General features: G+C 39.6%; 1 protein-coding gene across 3 annotated transcripts; it reads right to left on the minus strand.

Moving 5' to 3' along the window:
- Positions 1 to 1,627: 1,627 nt before the first annotated feature.
- grhl1 (grainyhead-like transcription factor 1) lies at positions 1,628 to 17,423 on the minus strand. 3 transcript variants are annotated; one of them, XM_026934434.3, is made up of 15 exons: positions 17,254 to 17,423; positions 14,458 to 14,641; positions 13,742 to 13,815; positions 13,288 to 13,657; positions 12,696 to 12,778; positions 12,249 to 12,405; positions 12,038 to 12,149; positions 10,829 to 10,923; positions 8,370 to 8,616; positions 8,035 to 8,162; positions 6,265 to 6,293; positions 5,747 to 5,832; positions 4,780 to 4,865; positions 3,510 to 3,574; positions 1,628 to 3,401 (listed from the first exon to the last, which is right to left on the minus strand). In XM_026934434.3, exons 1-15 carry the CDS (start codon positions 17,271 to 17,273, stop codon positions 3,287 to 3,289), a joined length of 1,851 nt encoding a protein of 616 aa, XP_026790235.2. In that variant the 5' UTR covers positions 17,274 to 17,423; the 3' UTR covers positions 1,628 to 3,286. The 3 variants fall into 3 exon arrangements, with proteins under 3 accessions (XP_026790235.2, XP_026790236.2, XP_034164152.1); XM_026934435.3 differs by having other exon boundaries at positions 13,288 to 13,654; positions 17,254 to 17,422; XM_034308261.2 differs by lacking the exon at positions 17,254 to 17,423 and adding an exon at positions 17,149 to 17,233.
- Between the last annotated feature and the right edge of the window lie 429 nt (positions 17,424 to 17,852).

A 17,852-nucleotide genomic window follows, 5' to 3' on the forward strand; every position in this document is an offset into this window, starting at 1 on the left:
GACCTAGCTGTATATTCTAAGTGCTTACTGTTAGTGGTGGAGAATGTGAGGCACAAGAGACATACCAATAATTTAGGCCACTAGTTTAAAAGGAAGAGATCAAGGTTCATTCTGTGCTCTTGAATTCTCCTGAACTCCTCTCGTTCAGTTTTACAGTGATGGCTAATGGCTGCATTGAGTGGCTGTTGAAGCAGGTAAGTCTACAAATCAAGTCAGTTAGATTAGTGCTGCTAGGCCAGGTAGGTTTATATGTAATGCTTTTAGAATTGCTGATCAAGGCTTTTTTTTTTTTTGGTCATTGTATTCTTTTTTTTTTGAAGAAAACTGTGATGAGAATTTCTAATTCACACACAAACACACACACACACACACAGCACACACCATATAACTGAAGTGTTACACTTCACACGTAACTGCAGTGTTAGTTATCTGTCACCTTTCTGACAGGGAGAAAAGTCATTATAGCAAATATCCTCCCGTTCAGCCCATTATCCCATCAGAAAAAAAAAGTTGTGGTAAACAATTTTTTTTGTTTTATAGATGTTTAACAAGTTTAATTTTAATGCATGGACAGGAAATGGGTGTGTACAAGGAAAGGCTTAGAGCAACTGTGTCCTCAAATGCCCTTCTTTCTTCACACCCCTTCACAATCACATGCTTCACAATGTACTTATAAGTGACTTAAAAGTACTACACCTATCAAGAAGTAACACAGAGTACATGGAAAAAAACCCAGCAGCCATGTTATAGTATCATAGCTACTGAGCACTTTCACATTCCTATTATTCCTGCTATTAAATGTTAAATGTAACTGGTATCTTTTATTTGCCCTTGCTGAGATTTCAATGATATGCTAAACCAGGAGACAAGAAGGTACAAGATGTACTGTACAAGACTGTACAGAAATAAATGGACAGTGAAACAGTATCGAAAAAGGGCGAGAGGAAGAAGGGAGGTAGTAAACAAAAAGCAGATGGCTAACCACAGAGAGCCGTGGCGTCCAGGCGTTGGCTGCCTGGTTAAAGTCTAACCAGATCTCTCCTCCTCTTATCTGCAGCCCACTGCTCCTAGTGCATTTGTAAACATAAGAAATTCCCCTCCTACACACACCTCATCTCATTATACAGTCAAGGTTAAGTCTACATGCGTGTTTGAGCCCTCCTGTTGCATTACTATGCACTGCTGTCTATTGTTTAGGTTTTAATAATATGGTATAAGAAGTTAGACTCTGCTTGGATGTGGTAGCCTTGTACAGCATGTCTCAAAGCTCTTTGCCTTGTCCTAGAAGTGCTTATTATTATTTTAACAATTCTCATTAAATGTCTAAAATTAATGCAGTCCAAGACAGAAATGTAAATGTGCAAGCCTTAAACATGCTGTTCTCTCTGTTTTTAAACTGTGTGAGAAGTTGTCTATAGCTGGAGTGTATTAAAATCACATGTACATTATAAAGCTCAGTGTAGCGTTGTGGAACACAGGGGTATTTGAGGACACGGATACTCCGAGTCACTCCATTTCCACGCCCACTTCCTGTCCTCCAGACAGATGGGCCATTGGATCACAGACCTTGTTGCCAAGACGACTGCTTTGGCTGTAGCCAATAGAAAACCACGCGACACATGGCCAATCACAACAGCCAAGCCAAGCTGGCTTTTATTGCGACTAAAAGAAAATGTGTGCACATAATAACAGCTAAAGCCATACAGCAAAGAATATTTGAGCCTTTTCTATTCTGATAAACATTGCCAGATGACCTTAACATCAAATCTAAGATGTAGCTGTAAGGATCAAGAGGCAAATAGCGCTGTAGGAGCTGATAGAATTACAAATCTACCCTGTGCATAAATACATCATAGTTTTATAGTATTGATTCCATATAAAAAGCATTTAACATGTAACAGTATATAACAGCAATGCACATTTTGTTTGCACAACAACATAAAAAATACCCCACCCAAATATAACAATAAATATATAGATAAGTACTTTGATACAAAAATCATCAGATAAGTGAGTTAGAAAACTGTTTAAAAAAAATAAAAAAAAAAACCCTGATGCTATACAGTCTGTAGTTTAAAAAAAGACTCTAAATAGGATGACTGATAAAGACAATAATCAACAAAATTGAAGAGAACACAATGATCCATGGAGACGGAATAAACTATGGATGGTCTAAACATAATACTATTGACTTGGCATTCTGTATCCAGAAACCCTTGCATGTCTTGTCTTGCATGGTAGTTCTGGTTCTGTATGAGAAATTTATCAAGCTCTGTTGGAATATTTTACTCCTGTGGCTGTGTTTTAGAAATTTTTGATCAGGGAAAACACTTCAGATCAGAATCATAAATATTAATAGTGTCTGAATAGTGTCTTACAGAACAAATTATTTACTCATGATTCATCTCCTCTGGTTTTGCTTGTTAACCGGCACCAGAGGCAAAAATCTGCATGGAATCTACATGGAATTCACGTTGCTCTGTTTGTTTTTCCATCAGGGACATTAAGTCACATAACTTTTTCCTTGTTTATATCTAGAACAAGAACTTTCCCCTGTGACATGCAAAAATTACAGAATTCACTTTAAGGACATATTACCTGTTTTTGGATGAAATTGTAATTTGTCCCCACACATTTGTATATAGAAACATAATATGCATTTATACAAACATACATACACAAGCAACACTGGTGACACAGTACCTCATAGAGCTGCTCAGCATGGGGTTATGCTGTACACACTAAATACTGCTCAGTGTTTATGTATAAATACAGAAACCAGTGAGAATGCCCTAAAATCCCTCTAACAGCAACAATACCCCATTTACTGAATGCATTCTGCTCTTGCCTTTAAATATCAGGATCTCTCCAGTGCTGTTGGTTTTAAAGCTCTATAACACCGATTAAATATTAAGAGGGAATCTGACTTTTGAGCAACTCAGCTCTTTCTCAGATTCTCAGACTATTTAAAACCACAGATATTTGCTTTTTTTTACATTCCAAAAATAGAACATATGGCTCAAAACTTCAGGATTTATATATCAAGGCATACACATTTTTCCCCTCCATTCTCATTTCACACATTGCATAGTTTGGCATACTCTTCACATGTCATAATAGATGCACACACAAAACAGGATTTGAGGAGATTAGGGGAGAAAATCTTAGTCTTAGCTACATGTAGGAAACCACAGATAAGAAGTGCATGGAAGGCCTGAGGTACCTCCAAGGCCATGGACATAGACATAGAGGCATGTAAACAGTCCACATTGGGGGAGGAGGCCATTCAAATCTCAGTGAGAGTGAGCTTCACTATTCCACCCATCTCCTCCATCTGGATCTGAAAGGTGTCCTCATTGGAGTAATGCTTGATAATATTATCGTCCATGTTGACCAGGATCCTGTTGAAATGACACAATTTGTTTTTTTTAGCAACTTAAAGATGATGCAATGCTCAGATGGTCATGGGTTACATGGCTTACCCTTACCCAAGTGCAAAAAAAGCTTACCCTTTTTTGCACTTCTTGTAGACCTTCCCCAGTTTCTCAAGCGGAACCTCATACTTTTCTGAAATCTGAAAGAGAGGAAACAAGGTTGAATTATTTTTCACAAATATTACCACAATAAGTAATCCATATAAGGTATTGTTGTTCCTTATGAAGGAATAGCTGAAAACATTTGGGTGAATTATGTGACCCCTCTGCAGTGATTTAATGGAACATTTGTAAGCGGAAGCAAATGGGTTTGTTGCCAAGTCGTATCATAGGTCGACTTATTTTAAAGGAGGCTTAGTGTAGCGAATTCACCACCCCTCCCTCCCTGACCACCACCCACCTGTCATTCTACTCTCCATATTCCCATAGCCCATACCAGTGTAATGTGCGTCATCATTCACATACACACACGAGCACACACACACACACACACACACACACACACACACTGTACATATATATATATATATATATACACACACAAACAAATGGAAGCATGCTGCTCCTCACAGTTCTAGCCTGTCTGCATGCTTTGCTGGCAAGCCCTTGTCTGTGATACCTACAGCCATCTATGTACCCTGTAACCTAGATTCCTTCTCTTAACAGCAGTAAACATCATACACACATTCCCTATCCACTGGACTTTACATAAGCCATGCCAGGCCCCTTTTAGTATACATTTGGCCTGTTGTTGAGTCAGGACATTGTGGTTTGGGGAGCTGTATGGGAGCTGTAAGCTAGCACATATCTTTTGATTGTTAGATCCTGATATCTGGGGCATATGAGGGTAGTGACACGCTTAGATCTCACCACTGGGCCCAACAAGTTGATTAGTGAGGCATCAATGAATTCATGTTGGTTATACGCACCTTGAGCCTGCCTGGGCTCTTGGAAACTGATTAGGAGATGACTCTAATGTATTGTGGTCTATACTGTGGCTTCAGATGGATTATATAATAACTGGGAAGGAGGAATGAAAAAGTAGTCCATGCATGCAATTGTCTATTCTATCATTCATGTGGATTCATCTAATGGATGGGGGAGGCACTGTTATTTGAGTCAGACAGTGACTGAAACAAAAAAACCTTCAGTCACCACTTTTTCATGGTATGATAAATTGTTAGCCATGTTTTGACACTACGATTCCCCTATTTTTGCTTTCCAAGGCATTCACTGTACTTGGTTTTCTGGAACATGTGTATTAGGTGCACAGAGAAGGCAAAAATGTGTCTGTCTGGGCGGCACAGTGACAAGTTCAGGAAGCACTAAACTACAAAGAACTCACCGCTTCCACTAGTCCTTTCAGTGTGGGAGTCTTCAGCATGAGGGCATCGAAGACCTCCTCACTTTCTTTCCGCACATACAGCAAAACTGGAAGAGCCAGAGAAATGTGGTCAATTGTGGTCTCACATACATATACAGATATACACGCACACAATTTCTCAGGGCTTCTCGAAACTGAGATCAGAGCTGCAAAGGAAGAAAAACAACAAACCCATTTACCAGCAATAAAAAGTCAACATCATCTGTTTTGCTATGGCCAAAGCTTCATGTGGCCTGGGGAAAGTATTTGATCTGCTCTCTGTGTCCTTGGCTCTAGTGACCTCACATACTGTTCCCTTTAGTTAGGGATGCTGCCCAAACCACAAGACCCACACCAACTTCGTAGAGTCTGTAGGAGGAGTGGGCAGAGTTCTGGAGTGGCAGGTATATTTGAGTGAGCGGAGTATGGAGTATGAGTATGGAGCACAGTGGAGAGTATTAGAGCATGGAATTACACAATACAGTGTTGATTTTGGCACAAAGCCAGTTCAAACACACATATTCACCTGCACACCATGCCACAGCAACATAAATGCTAACTGACCCTTCCAGTGTAAGTCACAGGTTGTAGGAAACATACAGTTATGTGTTTGCTAAAGTGTACTTAACATCCCACCACTGTTCTGCACTGAGTGCAAAGGAAAAAAGAAAAAAAAACCTACGCACTCCCCATAAAAATACACAAGGGAACAAGAGGTAAGTGTGTGATTGGAGGAAAAGACAGGGGTGGTTTTAGGTAATGAAGCACCTTGAAGCAACGTTCCACTGAGACTGTACCATGGTGACAAAAGCAGTCTGTTACCAAACAAACACACTCCTTTCTGTCGCTACACTCCTCTCTCATGCACACAAATGCAAACAAGAGTTGGTACAGAAAATTGGTGCACAAATATAAAACGTAGACAACATAGCACGATAACATTGCACACCTCTCTTTGGTTCATCCACCCTGGCCAACTTATTAGGAGGAGATCCAAACTCGTCTTCTGAGTAGGGTAATCTTTTCATTCCTGAGCTGAAAAGGAATGAGAGACACGATGAGTAAATGTGTGCTGTTCTTAGAAAAGTGCATTAGCCATTGACCCAAAATAATCCCAAAATGTGTTCCTGACTTTCCTGGTATTTACTGGACTTGGCTAAACTTTGACTTTTGCCCTATAGTACACAATAAACAGCACACAGGACCAGTGAGAGAGAGACAAAGTTGCATCATTCATTCATTCATCTTCAGTAACCACTTTATCCTGGCCAGGGTCATGGAGGAACACTGGGTGTGAGGTGGAGACATATCCCAAGTTAGATGTTAATCCATCGCAGTGCACCATGCACACACTTATTCAAACACTCACACTTCACACCTAGGGGAATTTAGCATAGCTAATCCACCTACTGGAATGTTTTTGGGAGATAGGAGGAAAAATTAGCAATATATCAAATGCAAACCTACCCATCTTCTGCATCCTCAGGAGAGAATGGCTGAAAGAAGAGTAGAAAAAACAACAAAGGAAATATTTAATTACTCACACTGTTCACAGCAAACGCCTGTTAACAGACATTACATAAAATGATATCTATTGCTGAGTAGAGTCTATGATCGTGCATTTCTTCATGGATGTATTATTTTTTTACATTTGTTCTACTAAGTACACACTACTGATACTTCAAGGTGTATCCTAAGGACAAAACTTTTAAGAATATGTTTAAGTCAATGAACAACATGTATGCAGCTTGTACAACATGTGAACATGCATGTAGCTTGCCATTTATTAAATAATGGTATTATTTTTATTGCATATTTCCAGAAAATGTATGACTTTCACACAACTTACACACACACTCTCTTCTGAGGCCATGTTCACACTACTACATGCCCCCACATATTCATTCTTAATGGAAAATTGCATGAGTCGTATGAAAGAGAGCTTGACCTGTGCTGTGATTTCCATAGTGCGTTACTAATAAACTGAAGTTGGCTCCTTATTTAGATGTTATTTAACATATATGACACTGTCATTTAGATTATTAGGTTATTTAAGATACATAAATCTTTTTTTTTTACTTCACTGTTATTTATGCATAAAATACCCTAGAGGCTGACGTGGAGTTTGTTAATTTAATATAAAATGGCTTGTGAGCTGTTTCACTATTATTTCACTAACATAATTTACGCTGCAGAATTTCAGGGCATGTGAAAATATATGGTCCCCTTCCTCATCCTTGGTGTGTATGCTTTATTAGCTTCTATGTGACTGAACCCAAAATAGGTTATGTGGGTTGGCACTGGAGCTGTACCACCACTGTGTGCTAAAACAAACGTTTTCTGTGTAATTCAGGACAGTAAACAGTCAGAAGGTTTATTTTTGGATTTATACTGCTCTAGGGGTCAGCATTAGACATGCTGGTGTTCAGCCAGTAAAGAGGTCAAAGGTCTTTTTCAGGGACCCTTCTCACCTGTGATCCAATAGAAAGCTATAAACATGATCTCAGCAACAGAGGTTAATACAAATTACATCTAAGTTATGGAGTATGTCTCAGGTTTCAAACAAGACCACTTCTCTATCATCTCCTGTTAACATTAGAGTATTTGAGAGATTTCTTATTGTCCCACAAAAAAATTTTGTTTTTAGTTTCCACGTCTATCAGAGTCCAACTTGATAACAGCCAAAACTGTGCCATAAAGAGCTTGGTTCATTGAGAGAACATGCCGTGTTCACGTGAAAGCCAAGTACAGCTCTGAGGTCATGCTGACCTGACTCTTGGTTTATTATCTCTTAGGACAGGTTGCGGGAAAATGTACTGTTAGTATGCAAAACACTTCAACCACCGTTTTTTTTTTTTTTTTTTTTTTTTTTTTTAACAGTACAGAGAAAGAGAAAATGTGGTCATGGAATGAGTTATATTCTCATATATGTCTGCCTTCACTGAAATTGAGCAGTTCTATTACAGTGCAAACTGTATTTGTACAGCTTGTTCAGTCATGTTCTGGGATTGTTTGCTACTACATGTGGGGGAAAAAAGCTTACACGAAAAGCTTTCAAGAAGTCTCGTCCATAAACCTCAATGTTTCATTCAGTATTGTATAGCTCAGACGATGATGCTTTGTGTTTGACTAAGATTTTATGTACTGCTCTCATGACCATATATTTTTATGTGGTGATAGTGAACAGATTTGAGGAACACTACTTTTGGGAGGAAGATTAAAGAGCAAGGTACTCACATGGCGCTGGAAATTTGCAAAGTGAATGTCTGGGATGAAGAGGACGGGCTGAGTTTCCAGGTCTGCCATCATCTTAAACACAGTGATATCACCACGCTTGTGCATCAGAGGCATTTTGGCATCCACAACTAGAAAACAATCACATACATATACACACATCAGAGTGTTTTTCTTTTGTTAACAAGGCAAAAAAAAAAATCACAAAATCATTGTCCTTTATAACTAACCATCTACCTGCCCCTACTAGTTTTTTTGTGCATTATATTATCTGGTAATTATTATTGATTTTCTCATTAGAAAACATGGCATCATGAAGTAATGCAGGCCACACTCACAGGGAGCCAAGTTGGGGTTCACTTCAGCACATTTGCCCTTCCTGCGTGACTGCTTGCGCTCCTCATCGCGGATTTTCCTCTCTGCACCTTTGTCACAGAACACTTTGATCTGGCAGTAGGCACGGTGAATAGGCTTGTTGCTGCGGTTGTTGTAGCTGTACGTGTCAATCTGCAGGTTCAGCGGGAGACCCTTCACACCCTTCTGAGAGGAAAAGTCTGTGCTCAGGCAGTTGACTGAGATGAAGATCTAAAGAATGTGGAGAAGGAAAGAGCCATGAAAAAAAGACTTCTCCAGCTGATGGTATACAGTACATTAGGACTGTGGTGATCATCAAGCTTTTGGGGTCATATTGGGTATATCGTTTATGCTGGTCTATTCAGAGCACACTTCTAAACCCCCCAAATGTAATGCAACATATCATTTATTCAGTCATTAATTTTTAATTATATTATCTTTTATTTTAAATGTAATATACAAGATGCTACAATGACTTGCTATAATTACTTATAGCTATTTCATAAGTGACACAGATTACAGGTGCAGAAGCAATAAGTTGATGTATGTCTCCCCCTTTGGGCTCAGATGCAATAACACTTCATTCCTTACAGCTAAATATAAGTTTAGAGTACAATATATTTACAGTAGCAAACAGTTCTATCTTAAGTGCCTTCCTCAGACAGAAATACATCACAATATTAATGGAAAAATATTACTTATTTATCTAATATTCCTTTCTAATTTGACAAATAATACAACTATACAATTATTAATTATATAAAGTATCAAAATAGGAAGAAATAACTTATGAATGCAGAATTATAATACAGAATATAAAAGACTAAGCAAGATAAAATATAAATTCTCAGTAGGTGCCTTGAAATCAGCGCGTTATTTTATTACATGCTGTTTCACATATGTCCACTAGGGGGCACAACAGGCTTGAATATGTGTATTCTTTCTCCATCATCAAGTCTATTTCATAATTGTTCTTTGTCTTTACACGTTTTCTGTACTTCTTATGATTTCAATAACAAACAAAAAAGAACTGCAGAGTGAATATCTCCACCTCTCATTCCATCTTTCTCTCTTCTGTTTGTACACACACACACACATACACACACATAAACACAGATACACACAGCAAACAGAGAGCACTCCAGAGCACACGGATGAGTATCCTATGACATGCATACCTTGTGATCTACATCCTGGTTTTCAGCACAACACACAGCACAGAAAACTGCATTTTAGGTTTGACTCATTAACACATCAGCATGCATTAATCTACAACGTAGCTGACGGTAGATTTTCAGACTATAAAGGAAACTCGGCCACTGACCAAAAAGAAGTTGAACTGGTCAGTGGAGGTGGATTCAAAAAGTCAAGTTGCCACTTGATGAGTGACAGGTTGTACCAGACTTGTCTCGATATACTCGTTGAACTGGATTCCATAAACTGTCAGTGCTAGGTTTTAGGTCTTGGCTCCTCTACTCTCCTTTACATTTCCTCATTCCTCTTTGGGCAGAGCTGAGTCTCACCCAAACGTCTCGTCTCCTCTGAACGCATCACCTTAGCATACAATAGGGCTGACAGTTGAAATGGGCTGAGAACTAAGTCTTAATAACTAACATGTTAACACACCCATGTACACGCACACATCTTTACGCTGTTACACAATAAGTATTTACCTTTGTCTGACCCAACAGGATTTATATATATATATATGTATTTTTCATTTTTCATTATTCTTTTATTATAAGAAACAAGGTACAGCATTAGTCAAAATGAGAATATACGTAAAAGCAAAACAAAATGTAAGCCATGGAAACTCCCTGATTAGCACTTCCTTGCTCATATTCACTCCTAATTACACCTTTCAAACCAGAAGAAACAAGGCACTTGGTTTGTTTTGAGTGAATGACAGCCATTGTTTGAGTAATCACAATGTGCCCAACATTGCACTGTCTATTTCGAGTATAAATCTCTTCCACAGACCAGATTTTTTAAAGGTCAGGTTTATTTTAAGAGGCAAGGAAGGTCTGTTAAACACACTAATATGGCAACAAAATGGTTCAATAAAGGCTAAATATTTTATTGCACTGTAAACTTTTGACAATCTATTAGTCTGTAACCTGAACTAACAAACTAATGTCTAATCTGCCTACAGATCTCAAACTGATGTGACGCCACATAACAAAAGTACAGAACGCGCACAGGAACAAGCACATGCCTTCTTGCTCTATTCTTATTACTAACTCTTGATTTAAACCATTTTTTAAAGTAAATATCACATAATTAAGGCCTTCCTATTGAAATAATAATGGAGAGATTCTTAAGCATTTTAAGGAATTCAAATGCTCAATGACAGCTCATGACTCTTAAGTGAAACTTGATTTTGTTACATATTGGACTTTCAACTGAAGCTGAAAGAGTAATGACAATGTTTTCCAAAGCCTACCTTTGCCTCCTCATTGATGTCCCATGTGAAGGAGATAGCATTGTAGGAGATCTCCTCGATGTTGCTGATGGTATTAAAGCTTTCTTTGTAGTCAGCTGTGGACAGAAGAAAATGCTGAGGTTAGCACTACAGGACCAGGGGAAGAGAGGAAAGGTTGAGGTTGTGGAAGAAAAGACAAAACAGACATGAAAAGGTGCTGAGGGTTTATACAATGAAGAAGAAAAGAAGAAAAACAGCCACCACTGGTTTTGTGAGCTATTAACATGGGGCAGGTAAAACAGGACCAGCTCCCTATGTTTCATGTGTTCTTGATTCTTTTTCTGTGGACTGCAGAATTTCACTGACCAGCAATAAGACCACCAAAAACCTGTCAACTCTGAGACAGCCCATCACTGCAGCTAGCTTTTGACATGTGATTATTAAATGCCACTTATATCTATCTACTTTACCATTAGATACCATGACATTGCTATTGCTATTAAATATACAAAATATTAAAACTGTCCAATCAAATTTAACATCCACTGGTGGTAGGAAGCTAGTTTTGTTTGGATATCAACAGACTCAGGATTAAGAGACTGTACTGTCATCTTTGTTGTGTGTTGAATTGAGTTACCAGACTAAGTTCAAACTCTCCTTTTCCAGGTCGATTCAGACCGCTTACTATGTTGCATTGTTTACTTGCAGCCCCCATTCATCTGAGAACGGTTTGTAGATGGTAAACAAACAGGACCATTAAGCTCTTTCTACCTCCACCCCCTTTCTCTCCCACCCACTTCCACTGTAATATGGCTCTCATCTTTGATCTATAGAGCATTCTCTGAGGCTATTAGGCAGAATCACCTAAAAGCCTTAGTTAGTATTTGGCCAAGTGAACTTTGAATGTTTAATTATGTTATTACACTATAGTGACCTCATGCATAACTTATAGTCTTATAAGAACTTATAAGAAATTTGTGTTATGTGTTTTGAAAAACTGGCAATACTCTTTTTAGTATATATATATTGTGAAAAAGGGAATTTTATATTGAAACAGGCACAGTAAGTGTGTTTCTTGGCCCACCCTATTGAAAACCTATTTCTTTTTATCTTGTCCTGAATAGAAAATGGTGGGCTAAACTGGTGTCTGACATAGTCTACAGTTGCATTCTTTTTTCCAGCACAGGTGACTGGGCCTGAGTCATGAAGAAAACATCCCAAACTCCTCACCAATGTCGATGCATCTCTGTTTGGCCGTGTGCTGTCTGGAGTGCCAATACTTCCAATGCTTGAGCTGGTCATCCCTGCATTTCTCTTCACCGAAAACTACCATCACAACACTCTGTAAAAACAATGTATGGTGAAAGTTACATATGCTCACTACACATGTCTAAGTTACCATACAAATACACACACACACACACACATACACTCCACATACCCTGACTTTGCAGATTGGGTGGTGAAGGACTTTGCTGTTGTCTGTTTCCTTTAGAGTGATAGGGTAGAACTGGCCCTTATTGAGGTATGTCATTGTGCCGTCACCTGACTTCTGCCGGAGGGACTTTGAAGCTTCCAGTGTGTACTCAAAATTATTACTGGTAAACAAAGACAAAAACCATAGCGCATATGAAATTCTGCTACAGTGAAATTCCACTTGTAATCAATTACACCCAGAACAATTTTCATTCTGTTTACTGAGATATGAAAATGAATGTATATTCATTTTTGCTGAAGGTTTATAGTCACAAGAGGACTATTCTAGTCATTTGCTTGTATGCTTCAATCATAACTGCATAATTTGGGAGACATCTTAACATAGTTGTCTGACATAATCTGTTTACTCCCAAGGGGGCTTCTCAGGAGTGAGGCAGTGTGTATGGCTTACCCTGACACGGTGTCGAAGGCGGGATAGTCCTCTTGTGCAATGGAGGCCATCCGTAACTGGAGATCCCCTGGGAACGAGAACACCTGTGGAGCACAAAAGAGTGTCCGAGAGGGCCCGGCTTCAGCGCAAACAGCCACGCCGTGGCCTTGCTTGCATCCAGCCAAAGCAAGCAACCACAGGGCAAACAAAAAGAGAGCTTCCCCCTATGCTATCTGTGTGTGCAGGGTTTTGTTGGGCATTCTAAAATAATCCCCCGCCCGTCCATACCCTAGGTTTTAATACAGACTAGGAGAGAGGTAAAAAGAGAGAGAGAGAGAAAGAGAGTCAGAGAGAGAAGGCCCTGGCTTTTGTGCAGCAGGAAAACACAGCACTTTATTGTGCCAGCGAGACAATGGCATAATGACATGCTAGCCGCTCTTCTGGCTATGTTCAAATAACATTACAAGCAGTACACCGCCAGACTCTAGAGTTTGCTGTAAAGGTGATATTATGTGAGGATTGGGGTAGGGGGCTTAGTGTGAGAACAGAAGATGAAGGTAGTGAGGGAAGGAAACAATAAGTGGCTGAACGAATAATAGGAACATCAACCTACCTCCTGACCCCCATCCTTGAAGGTCTCAGGGAAGGTAGAATCTGGTGTACGGGGCTGTGTGTTGGGGCTGAACTGACTGTGGGCGAGCTGACGCTCGAATGCAACTGCATGACCCTCAGGCTCTGAGCAGTGCGGGTTGGGCACGGTGACGGAGAAAGCATGCGATGGCTCCTCAGTCTTTACAGGGTAATTGGGCATAGCAGCGATGGACACAGTGACTGTGGTGTCGGGTGAGGGGAACAGCGCTCTCTTGTCCTGCACCAGCTGGTTCCCAGGGAGCACGATGTTCAGTGGGACTCCCTTCAGAACCTGAATCCTGCTCTCCGCCGATGTCATTGAGGCCTCTGGGAGAGGAGCCATGAGGTTCCTGCTGAAGAGGAACGCAGACGTCACGCAACAGCAAAGATAACAAAAGGGTCGTCCATAACCACTGCTTTGAACAAGAACACGTCACCTTTTGTTGGGATCCACATCAGAGCCTAGGATGTCGGTCTTTGGCTGGGATATTGTCCTCTTTTCCCGTGGCACCTGGAGAAGGCAAACACAGCCTCTGTCAACCTGAACTACACACAGCTTTATCTTTATAGATGACCTGTTATTTAATCCAGTGGACATACAGTACATTCAGTGCCTTAGCTTCTGTATTAGCAAGCTGCATTTAAAATATCAGTATGGAATGTCAGATTAAATTTCACAGTTCTAATCAGTCTTATTAATGTTCAATTCTATAAACAAACTTACAAATAAACTAATAAATACATATGTACATATGTACGTATACATATATATATATATATATATATATATATATATAAAACTTGGCTTTACATTTTCATCTCAGTATTTCAGGATATTGCAGATATCTATAGTTGTCTGTTGCAGTTGAAATTACTGAATAAACATTTCTCCATGTTTCTCCAAGTTTTTCAGATCTCAGTATCTGCCCAACCTCTGACCTGACATATCCCAATTTTCAACACCAGGCGCTGTCTGGATCTGTTACTTGCCAATATATTAAAAGTATCTAGTTTCATTCCACAATGAATACTGTCCAGGGATTACGTTTTGCCATTTGAGTGCTGATGAATTCCTTTACATAGCTAAGAAGAAGCTGATAATACAATCAATGACCCCTAAGTGTGTTGATACATATGAGCCCAGGCCTCCTACCTTGTAATAGTCATAAAGGAGGCCTAGAGCAGCAGCACTGTCCTCATCTCCATTAATGCTCATCATGGCCTTGGTGGCAGCTGTAAGAGGGTTCTCCAGGAAGGACTTCCATGCTTCATCTTCACTGGTGAAGCCACGACGGCTGTAGGCTGGATCATTCTGTAGCACCAGCACTGCTCGCTTACTGTGAGAGATACAGAGATGGATGAGAGAGAGAAACAGCACTACTAGTCATCTGTAAAGGTATGTACAAAAAGAAACACTTGTGTAGAAATGGGCTAAAGAGAAACCAGTCAGAAACCTCAGGTGACTGGACTTCAAAAATAAACAAAAGCCTTGTTTAACTGAAGAAGTTATACTGGCTAGGTTGTGCAATGGTGAAATGACAGTGACAAATGAAGGTACATCTTTTACATAAAGCAGTCAAAGGTTTTCTTTATGATGGTGAGCTAAGGTAAACCCATCTGAAAGCGGAATAAATCTCAGTCACTTCCTGCCTGACAAGATGCTCTACTGGCTCTTCCAGTAAGACCGACAAAGATCGCAGTTCCTCATTGGGTGGCTGTCAAGAATCTTGACAGAATGATCTTCCTTGACATTACAGAGCCTTTTACCATCACCCAGTGTATTGTTTTATTGAGAACAAAAACTCTGAGTTCTTCTTACTCTCGAACATCCTTCTACTACATTTGTAGCTATCACTTTCCAGGAGACATTTTCTGCAGTCGACTGACTTATTGTTTATGAAGTGTATTACTTAACTAGAACGAGACAGTGTGTGCCTTTAACTGGGTGTAGTTATTTCTACATGGTGAAGAAAGGAGATTACAAATGACACTTTCAAACAGACAGTCCACAAACTACAGCTTTATTTCTTGGAAAGATAAAGATCTTTTCAGTTCAATGCACACCAAAATAGTTTTAGTAAGTTTAATAGTTTAGTAATAATCACTCAAATTTAGAAAGCAGTATATGACTGTATGCTGTTGAAAGACTTCAGTGATGCCATTCTGAAGTGACAAGGTTTTGATTCACAAAGCCAATATTATAATGCATAGCCATGGAAACACCGACGCGTCCTTATAGGATAATTGTTGACGCAGCGGGGATTAGCAGTAATCTGATAACTAATTGTGCCATTCTTTAACCCCCTCCTGCTCCAGCTCCGTTTGATTTTAACACTGCAACCTGATAGATCCGTTATCCCGGGACAATAAAAACCTGAGTGGGAACGCAATCCCGCTACTAAAAACAAGAGGGCTGATCATGCGCGAAATGGGTAATGATAGACTTTACACCGTATCCTGACTATATCCCGGTGGAGTAAGAAAGAAGAAAAAAGTTTCTGCTGGGATTCCAAGGCAACGTCCTCAACCACTTTCATGACATTTCAGAATAGTACGCAAACAAATGGGATGTAGGTCTGTTACTGCCAGCGTAAACTACTATTTTGCCAGCAACTATTAAGTTGACTTAATCGTGGTAGGAGACAGTTCATGCAAGAGGTCACTCATTTAAATCATACACAAGTCTACAAGGGCTTGGAACCAGAAGGAGGCAAATTTCACAGAAAGTGCTAAACAAACTTTGGCATGACATTGTTGGGTCTGGCAGGTTTAACGATTTATTTAAAACTGGTTTAACATTCTTGTTTTGTTAGTATGTATACTGAATCTCATTAACACCTTTATTTAAGACCTGTAGCTGTTTTCCACCAAATGTCACATGCCCTCAGATCTAACCTGCTCTGTGGAAATGTTTTTGCGTGGCTGGTTTTGTAGGCCTACAGAGCTGCAAACTCCAACAAGCAAACGTCTTTCTGACGATCTGCTCTTCAGTTTTGTTTAGAAGTTTTTCGAAGTTTTTAACAATTTACAATGGGCTTAAACACAATTTGTTGCTGGGGGGAAAAAAAAACAGCCAACGCCTAAAAAGGTGTACGATTTCACTAGAGTCAACAGACTCTCTGTCGTTGAACTCAAAAATAATAATAAAAAATAAATAAAACAAAACAAAAAACACTAATGAACCCACATAAGGTTAAAAAAAAACAAGCAGCCGTTGGTAATTACATTCAAATTACATTTCAAGGAGTTAAACGCCATTAAATGTCATGAGGCGATAAATTCCTGTCAGTCTGTCACAACTTGTTAAGGATTACACCGAGAAAAAAGTAGCTTCAAACCTGTATCAGGGTGCTTTAAAATAGTATTAATAGTAATAGTAATAGTAACAACAACTGAAAACTGAAAAAAATTATATTGTAGTCAGCTAACTAGTTCCCTTTAGTTTTCTAAGGCTAAAAACTAGTCAGTTAGCACAAACACAGGTTATGTTAAGTGAGGAAAGCGAGGACGGTAAGAAGGGAACGCGCACGGAGAGCTCGCGCGGCAGGTGCAGTACACCTGTGTGTGTGTGTGTGTGTGTGAGCAGCGCGGGTCTGAACACGACAGGTGGAACAGAGCCGAAACTCCGCGCGCGCTGCTCAGTCCCACATATACAGCTCGCGCTCTTCTCACCACAGCTCTCGACGTTTAATAGGCCTAAAATAACGACCACAAACCCTTCAAGAACTGACTTTTCAGTAAATAAAAATAGGCCTACGTCTATTGAAAGTAAAGGAAAACGTTCCTAAAAACAATTCTGTGTAAATAAATAAATAACTAAAATAAAATACATAAAAAATTCTACATTTCAGTCCGGACGAAGCGGTTCTCCTGACAGCTGCTCCAAATGAGTAGCGTCCTGTAACGGACCTCAGCTATTCACTGCACACACACACACACACACACTTACTTGTCATGCTCCTGTGACATCTCGTTTTGGTCGGACTGGACTTTCTAGTTGGTACTGTATATCCGACCCGTCTTCTTCCAGCAGAGGAACGAGAGAATGAGGGTTACGGTTGCGGCTGTCGGCGAGAGAACGGGTTTTGTTAGCTTTTCTTGCTTTTTGGGATATACTCAAAATTTAGGGCCGGTTTTACCTGTGACAGGGCATCGGATTGGGTTACACCTGAGGGGCGGGGCCTAATATGCAACTACACTTAGGACCAACTTCTAATTGGTCCATCAGCGCAGTAAACAGAAAGGACCAATCAGCGAGCAGGTGGAATTAGCGGGACCTGGTTGTGCGTGTGATTCTCTGATCATCTGCGAGGGGCTATAATGATATATTTAAAATGTAGACATACTCATCTAAATGATAATCTGCTATAATAAACACAACTGCTACATTATTTGGATGCATGATTTGTTATACATATTATTTTAACAATTGACTCTTATTGAAATACTTGTTATTGCAGTCTAATCTCAGGTGCCCCAATATGACTACAGAAACTATACCAAAAATCAGTTCATTCTAGTTTAAGACAGATATGTCTTGTTCCTGAC

This window comes from Pangasianodon hypophthalmus, chromosome 10 (genome assembly GCF_027358585.1).
Source record: "Pangasianodon hypophthalmus isolate fPanHyp1 chromosome 10, fPanHyp1.pri, whole genome shotgun sequence".
Lineage (NCBI taxonomy): Eukaryota > Metazoa > Chordata > Actinopteri > Siluriformes > Pangasiidae > Pangasianodon > Pangasianodon hypophthalmus.